Below are 8,414 nucleotides of genomic sequence, written 5' to 3'. Positions count from 1 at the left end.
TCCTGGCTACATGCCAAAAACATCTATAAGAGCTCCCATCAGCGTTATCTTCACTGTGTGTGAGAATAAGAAGAGGTCTCCGCTCCTAATCAGTTTGTCCGTTACACACTTGGCTCAAGCAGCTGGACAAATATCCATTTATGGCTGACACTAGAATGTGACACAGATTAGCTCACATTGTGCTCCACTGACCCATAATACAGCAGGGCTTTATAAAAACCCACAGCAAAGCCTCCAGGAAGGTGAGTTTGAGCTCTACTCAAGTCCAGGTTTGAAAGGCGTCTACTCATCCTCAGCTATGGCTTCACAGACAGCTTCCAGCCACAGATCTTCCTCATCGTACCGCTCCTCATCACGATACAGCTCCAGCTCCTACCGATCAGAAGCATCGCTGAATGGATCGTCAGATTCTCTTGGTACACTTTTAGAGCCTTTTCTTGATTCTGCTAATTGTTCCTGTCTGTTTGGAGATGAGGGCCCTGGGGGGCCCAACTGCCTGGCCCCCTTCAGTAGGCACAGCAGATCCTCATGTGGACCCCTTGGTAAGGGAATTAACCGTTTGCTTGCCCCTGTACCTGTACGTAAATCAAATTAACTACAGTACTTGATAACACAGGACCTTACCCTCTAACTTTGTATAAGTTACTCAAATGAAGCAAAAAATTCTTTTTTTTACTGTTTTTTTTTACATTATTTAAAAACCATTTGTATTTACAAATATATTAAAATATGTATAGTTAAAAAAAAGGTAAAATACAAAAAGAAAATCACTAAAATAAAGTTTTATGAAATCACATGTTAAATAAATAAATAAATTTAAAATAGTCTAAAAATAAATACATAAATAATAGTGAAATATTAGATTAACACGAATAAATAATAATAATAATAAAATAAAAACGACTGCCAGTGGCCGGTGTGGCAAATTTGCAGCAATAGGCGTTAAGGGGTTAATAGTATAACATAATGCTTAAGCAAACATTCACTCCTACGTATTATCATGTAATAAAATTAAGGCCCAACACTGTCCTTGAAATGTTTGCAATTTAAAATATGTGTGAACAGGAAAACTGTAAAATTCCACTATTTGCTTAAAATGAAACAGATCTGTTTGGTGACTAAGTCATTTTACAATTTTCATGTTAAATGCTAAAGAGAAAAATCTGTTGAATTGGAAATGTGTCTGATAAGTCAGTTTCAAAGATTTTCATTTTAGATAACAACCACCACAGTTTCAGTAACACACTGGTGCATTGTTTAAACTTGGAACAGCATCAAGTAAATGTAGTAACTACTTGTTAAATTAGTACCTCTGGAATGTGGATGTAGGAAAATGTAATGCTGAAACACCTGGTAACTTGTATGAAGGTAAAACATTAACAATGGCCTGAAAGTAAGAGATGAGATAAATAATCAATGAAAGAACGAGAGGTTTTCCTGGCTCTAAGTATCCAACAATCCACAAAACCTGATTGGAAACAACCAATAAGAGTACAGAGGAGCCTTTAACCAATGCCAGTCACTGCATCTTCTACAGTTGCCATGGTTACCAGCCTCCTTTGCTTAGCTGAAGCACAGCAGAGAGGGAGCATTAAAAACCTTAAAAATCTGAGGTCGATTCCTGCAGCAAAACTGGTTACAGGGGGCAGAGGTTTATGAGAAAAAGACCCTGTTCATCATTTTATTACAGCTATAAATGTATTTGCTTGTTTATGGTCACAGTTCATTTTAGTTCAAGTCTTCTTTTATATGCAACATTACGACAAGATCAGAAACCAACATTAAGCAGAAACACTTACCGGGCCACAGCAAATCCTTTCAGCTTATTGTAACAACGCTGTGAAAAATACACGCTGTAGATCAGGGGTGTCCAAAGTTTCTCCTCGAAGGCTGCTTTCCTGTAGGTTTTGGATGTTTCTTGCTGCCTGATCATATTTGGGTAGAACTTGGCAAGCTGTTGAGGAAAGAAATTTGGTTTGAATCAGCTGCACTGTATCAGGGAGACATTGAACCTGCAGGATTGCTGCATTTGAGGACCGCAGCTGGACACCCCTGCTGTAGATGAATGAAATTAGATTAAATATCAACTCTGTTCAAACTTTTTATAGATATGTTGTCATCAGGTCCTTAAGTCTCAACTTTTTTTGGAACTAGGGTTGTATAATTTGGGGTAATTAATGTTATTAATGTGTGATCTGATGATGTAACTCTGTAAGACGACACTTAGGCTGCTTTCATTAGAGCACCACTTACCAGAATTCAACATGCACAGTATTCAAATCCCTCTAGAACAGCCTGCTTAGTTACTGTTGCCATGTTACCAGACTTTGTTAAAGAAGTGTTTTAACAATCAGCACTAATTATTAATCAGATAGTATCAGGGTCTTTGTATAAGCTGAAAAACATGTTTTTAGTCTTTTTTCTGTACCCTAGAGAAACAAGCATTAGTTCTTCACCTGATTTGGCTGATTGAATGAAAATGGCTAAAGAGGAAAAGACCTGTAATAACTTAGATTCATGAGTGCTTCAGCATTCAGGGGGAAATATAGTCCTCATGGCTCCAGACGCTGTCTGCTGGGCCACATTATGACCCTGAACTCAGCAGAAATATTACAGAGAGGCCCATTTTAAAACCCACAGCTGCTAGGTGAAGTAATGACCAGAATAATAAAAAACAACTGACAGATTGAAACACAATCAATAACCAACCCTTAAATGTAACTTCACTGAATATTTTATCATCTTTACGATTCATTTGACGATAATCCCTCAATTTTCACAGAAAATCACAAGATTTTTTTATTTCCAAACTGAAAAAAAGTGAGAAAAAGTACAAAGGGCTCAGAGATGAGCTAGGGGATACCTGGAAGGTGAAGATCTGAGTGTTAATCAGAGCAGCCCATCCAGATCCTTTATTTGCTCCTTCTCTTGTCCAGCAGACCTCATACTGACCAGCCCTGCTCTGCTTTGTGTCTGCAGCTCCTGTAGGTGGCGCTGTGATGGGCTGGCAAGCCGGTGGGGTGCGATGTCTGGGTGACACTTACTACATGTCAGCTGACGTCAGCCAGTTTGAGCCACATGACATTGTGGTAATGGCGTACAATCATCATGTCGTCATTCATGCCCAGAAGGTGTGTGAGAGTAAATTAGAAGACAACGTTTCTGTGAACATGTCGTCTGTTTTAGGAACATACAACATCATGCGGCTGTATGAGTGGAGGTCATTAGATGTTTGTGTGTGTAATTTGTCTTAATCTGCTAAATTAACCCCTTAATGCCAAGTCGTTTAGTCGTATTATTATTATTAATAATAATTATTGTTATTATTATTATTAATAATATTTTTTTAATTATTTTTTTCTTTTAAATTAATATATTTCATTTTTTAATTTTTATTCAGTGACAATTATATATGTATATATTCTTACATAATTCTTATTAATGGATTATATTTTAATTTCTTTATTTATTACTGTATTTTGTTTCTATATAATTGTAAACAGTCATCTTTAACTGGACTGAAATTCCTTCTGGTACTGACGATGAAAACCAACATTTGGGTTCAAATAAAATCCCATTTCTGCTTGGAGTTATTTAGTTTTCGGGTGTTTATCGTAGTGAAAAGGGGAGGAAAGTATATTTCTAGTTTAAAACTAATAAGTCTATAAAGTTCTGTACCATGACTCATTTGTTTGAGTCAGGTTTGTTGGAACAGGGACGCGCTGAAAACCTGCAGGATTGTGGCCCTTGAGGACCGGAGGTTTTATCAGTCAAACCTTACATCAACTTTAAGTCCACAGCTTCAAATCAGGAGCAATGGAGGAAATGTTCTGATCCCAAATTTAAATTGAACAAAAAACTTGAAGTAAAATTGGGAAAAATGTTAACGTCTGAATGCTGCCGTAGATCTGCTGGATCACCTCTGTCAGAGTAGAAAGTTGACTGTGCTTCATTTTGATTGGCTGAGAAGTTGTCCAGCTGTTCTCAGGTTTAGAGATATTTGGTCGCAGAGAAAAATCTGCTCTGACTTCTTATTATGTTACAATTGCTTTTTGTGAGTCACATTTCTGACACAGTGTGCATTTTATTGAGTTTGGGTAACATTCCAGATCAGATGACACGATTTCTGAAGCTAAGAGGGTTCATCACTGAAAATAACGTTGCAGACAAAAGCATGTAGTGCAGTTATTGACTGATTCTACAATAAATCTGTGGGATATGAAGTGTGACTTGTCAGATTCATCGGATCATGGCATGATGCTGTCTTGTTTCCCTTCACAGTTTGAAGTTTATTCTGTTAGAAAGATAAGAGTAGAAGCAGGAAACAGGAAACTGCTGCAGTGCAGATCAACATTTTAACTGGTGTCCAACAAAAAGCTCCCAAAGAGAACAGTTCAGGGTTGATTTCACTCGTATTTTTCCCCCGACCTCTCTGCTTCTCTCTTTCACTGCTTCTCACCCTCTTTTCTCACCCTCACGCCTCTCTTGGCTGCGCCACTCTTCTCACTTTCTTCCATCCTGCAGCGCTCTGTGACCTTTCTCCTCACCATCTTTTCTTCCCACAGTTTACCTCTCTCTCCCCCTCCGACCTTCTGTCTTCCTTCTTCAGGTTCTGGAGGATGGAAATATCAGCAATACTTTCACCCACAAGTCTCTGTTTCCTGAGGACATGGATCCCCTGTCAGTCAGTGGGACCCTTAACCCTGACGGGAACCTTTTGGTGAGCGTTCGCCGGACCACAGCATGGAGTGTACCGGAGGCTCCGGGGGTCCCCACATTCTGCAGCGAGGCTCACCTTTGACTTACATCCTAACAGAGCTTGCTGTGCTTTTACGTCAATGTTGGGACTAAAAACCTTTGGTGGTACCCGGGTCTCTTTCCTTCGTACTTTCTGTAAAACAATACTTATCATTCTGGACTCTGGCTGAATACTCATTTAGAAGTGACATCCTGGGAAATGAAAGCAGGGATTAGATTGTCATGTTTTTTGTTGCAGCCTGTCTGAGAAGCTCAACAATCCAAATGAGTTCAGCTGCAGCCTTGCTGTTAGCTCACATCCTAATCTGTACACCTTTAAATGTATTTTTAAGCTTTAAATCTATGTATTTATATTTTGAATGGGTTGTTTATTTAGCTTGAGAACATTAAGTTAAATATAGTTTACTTAGTTATTCAGTTTTTTTTTTGTATTTATCTTGTTAAAGTTATGAAAGCTATTTTATTTTACATGTAAAATAAATGCTTCTTTTTTAAACAGAAATGTATGATTTATTGCAATTACTATCTATCTATCTATCTATCTATCTATCTATCTATACATACACACAGTGGGGCAAAAAAGTATTTTGTCAGCCACCAATTGTGCAAGTTCTCCCCCTTAAAAAGATGAGAGAGGCCTGTAATTTTCATCATAGGTATACCTCAACTATGAGAGACTAAATGAATTTACCAATAAATTCATTAAAATCAGACAATGTCATTTTCTGGATTTTTTTTCTCATTTTGTCTCTCATAGTTGAGATATACCTATGATGAAAATTACAGGCCTCTCTCATCTTTTTAAGGGGGAGAACTTGCACAATTGGTGGCTGACTAAATACTTTTTTTGCCCCACTGTATATATACACAGCACTCCAAGATACTTGTATTCCTCCACCTTCTTTACCAGGATGTAGTCAGTGTTTTGTTTACTCCTGTTCCTCCTGAAGTCAACAATCATTTCTTTTGTTTGTGTTCAAGATGAGGTGATTGTTTCTGCACCATCTCACAAACTGACTGACCAGTTCTCTGTACTCAGCTTCTTCTCCATCACTGATACTCCCCACAACTGCGGAGTAATCAGAGTATTTCTGCAGATGACAGAGTTGTATTGGAAGTCTGAGGTGTGCAGTGTAAAGAGAAATGGTGAGAGTACAGTCCCTTGTGGTGTTCCAGTGCTGCTGACCACCATCTCAGACACACAACTTTTCATTCTCACAAACTGTGGTCTGTTTGTTAGGTAGTCATAAATCCAGGTGCTGGTGGAGGTATCCACCTGGAATTAATGGAGCTTCTCACATAACAGAGCAGCTGAATTATATTAAAAGCACTTGAGAAATCAAAGAAAATGAAAATGCTGCTGGATTGGTTCCGATAAGGAGAGGCCTCTACGACGCAGGTAGAAGCAGGTCAAGCCTATTACTATTATTGCAAACTGTAATTGTACTGGGCTTGGAGACGTCATCTACCTGAAAGATTTGGCCTGTTTCACTCAGTAAAATTTGCCGCTTAAGAGAGTTAATAATTAATCTGATGCAACATGTTCCTCCAGATGTAAAACACGTACTTTTCCAACCTTTGTTGTCTTGTCACTTTACATGTTGCTCTCATCAAATTCATGATGTGAATTTCTCATCAGTAAAATCTCTCAGCCAGCATTTATGTAACGGACAGCGGTTGTGTTATCACTCATGTTATGAAAAGAAAAAGAACTAACCTGAATGTTGTTATTGTGGGACTGTGTGTGACTCTCCACAGGGAATATCTGTGAAAGATAAAAACAAGAGTCCAGCTGCTTTCCAGCTGTTGTTAAAGTGACGACGAGGACAGCTGCAGAACGACGGAAAACACTGCAACAAAACACTTGCTTGTTAAAATCTCATTTATTCATCATTGATGTACAAAAACAATGTTTTATTTTTCGTGTGAAAAATAGCTCTGGGTTTTGTTCAACTCTCTGGTTTGACCCTCAGGGTTTGCCGTAGTGTACAGTTCATAAGGAGCACATAAAAGCTGACCCTGTACAGCTGATGAGGGTCAGATTTGATTAAACTCCCCTTGAATGAAGGAGAAGACAAAGGGGAATGTGTTTGTAAGGAGAGCAGATTCACCTCAGAGCTTTTGAGGAAAGTTTCCCACAAGCCAGAAATATGGAGTCATTTTTCCTTTTTCCTACACATATGGTAAGAATGCAAACATTTTAATGCTGATTCCACAGAGTTTTTATGGAGGCTTTTGGGAAACCTTCCACTTTAATCATTCACTTCTAGTTCCCCTCGTATACACATCTTTTTACTCTGTTCAGTTTCTTTATAAAAATAAGGTTATCTTGCATCATGTCATCAATGAAAATAGGGTTAAAAAGTGAGATGAACAACTGTTATTGCACGAAGTGATTACTCACAAGCAGATCATCAATAGAAAGGGGAAGAAAAAAAATGTACAACTTCTATTCTGAATAATCCAGACTGATCATGCGTGCTGACTTTGCGTCTGGTTGGAAATGAGATGAAACACTGAAATGTCTGCGGCCAGGTGAAAGGATCCGGCGGAACAATGAAAAATCGATAAAAAGCACAAACAAATGAGCAGAACCAAATCAGTGGATGGGGTGAGTGGATGCAGGGGTTGCCATGGTGACAACTGCGCACCGCCATGAAATATCATCCACGCCGCTTACATATTAGTGTATGTGTGTGAAAAGTGCCTCGTCTATATGTCTGTGACCAGAGAAACCAGCTGCAGACACTTGGGTGTCGATTGCTTATTTCTACTGAAAGAGGAGGAGGAGGAGGATTAGGAGGAAGAGGAGGAGGCACTTGTGAAATGAAAAGTCAACAACAGACCACAAGCTGCTGCCTTCACCATTAATTTCCCTGACTTCATTATCACATTTTATTCTGTGATGCCATCAAAAAGCCACTGAAAGCCTTCACCCTGCTACTGTTATTAGCATTTTACATATAAATGTTTATAATATTAGAAATCTTTCCAACAGCATGTTAAATAAAAAATGAAAACAAACATTAAAGACAGCATGAAATCAACTTTGAAATCATCAAATGTGACAAAAAATATAACAAATACTACAAAACAAGCCCAAAATCGCTTTCAGAAAAGGAACAGTCAACACACAAGGACTGGTTAGGACATTAAATTATGATTTTATATTACAGGAATGATATCAAATATATTAAATCTCTACAGTTCTGAACCCAAAAGACCCCCGTTCCCAGTTCAAAATCAGGCAACGAACAAAGCTCACAGAATAAGTGGAAGATGTCAGAAAATACAGGCACAAGATGGTAAACCAACATCATCATCCTCTGATACCAGATTCACGTCTGTCAAACCGTTTTTGGTTCATTTCGATAATAATAATAATAAAAAAAAAAAAATCCACATGCACTCTCTCATGCAAAGCCATGCTTCGTCACAGTGAGCCGTTTCAGTTCAGACAAGATGCTGCCCAGCAGAATGAAATGCACTGACCATGACATGTAGGGAGAGTATTTAACTGAGGTTTCTCGATTCTCAGCTGCACCTTGATGCAGAAGTGGGCGATTCTGACTTTGCAGTCTTCGCAAAACAAAGGTATACAACCGTTAGTGATTTATGGCCTCGGTGAGGAGGGAGAAGTGGTTAGGAGAGACTGC

The 8,414-nt window shown here is 38.6% G+C and overlaps 1 protein-coding gene across 1 annotated transcript; it reads left to right on the top strand.

Annotated features, from left to right (window-relative positions):
* The first annotated feature begins 298 nt into the window (after positions 1–298).
* Positions 299–4,801, top strand: LOC121645577 (heat shock protein beta-7-like). The gene is made up of 3 exons (XM_041994075.1): positions 299–542; positions 2,980–3,131; positions 4,610–4,801. Exons 1-3 carry the CDS (start codon positions 299–301, stop codon positions 4,799–4,801), a joined length of 588 nt encoding a protein of 195 aa, XP_041850009.1.
* The last annotated feature ends 3,613 nt before the right edge of the window (positions 4,802–8,414 follow it).

Source organism: Melanotaenia boesemani, chromosome 9 (assembly GCF_017639745.1).
Source record: "Melanotaenia boesemani isolate fMelBoe1 chromosome 9, fMelBoe1.pri, whole genome shotgun sequence".
NCBI classification, from domain to species: domain Eukaryota; kingdom Metazoa; phylum Chordata; class Actinopteri; order Atheriniformes; family Melanotaeniidae; genus Melanotaenia; species Melanotaenia boesemani.
Note: the sequence above shows the minus strand (reverse complement) of the source record. Positions and strands in the feature narration are given on the sequence as shown.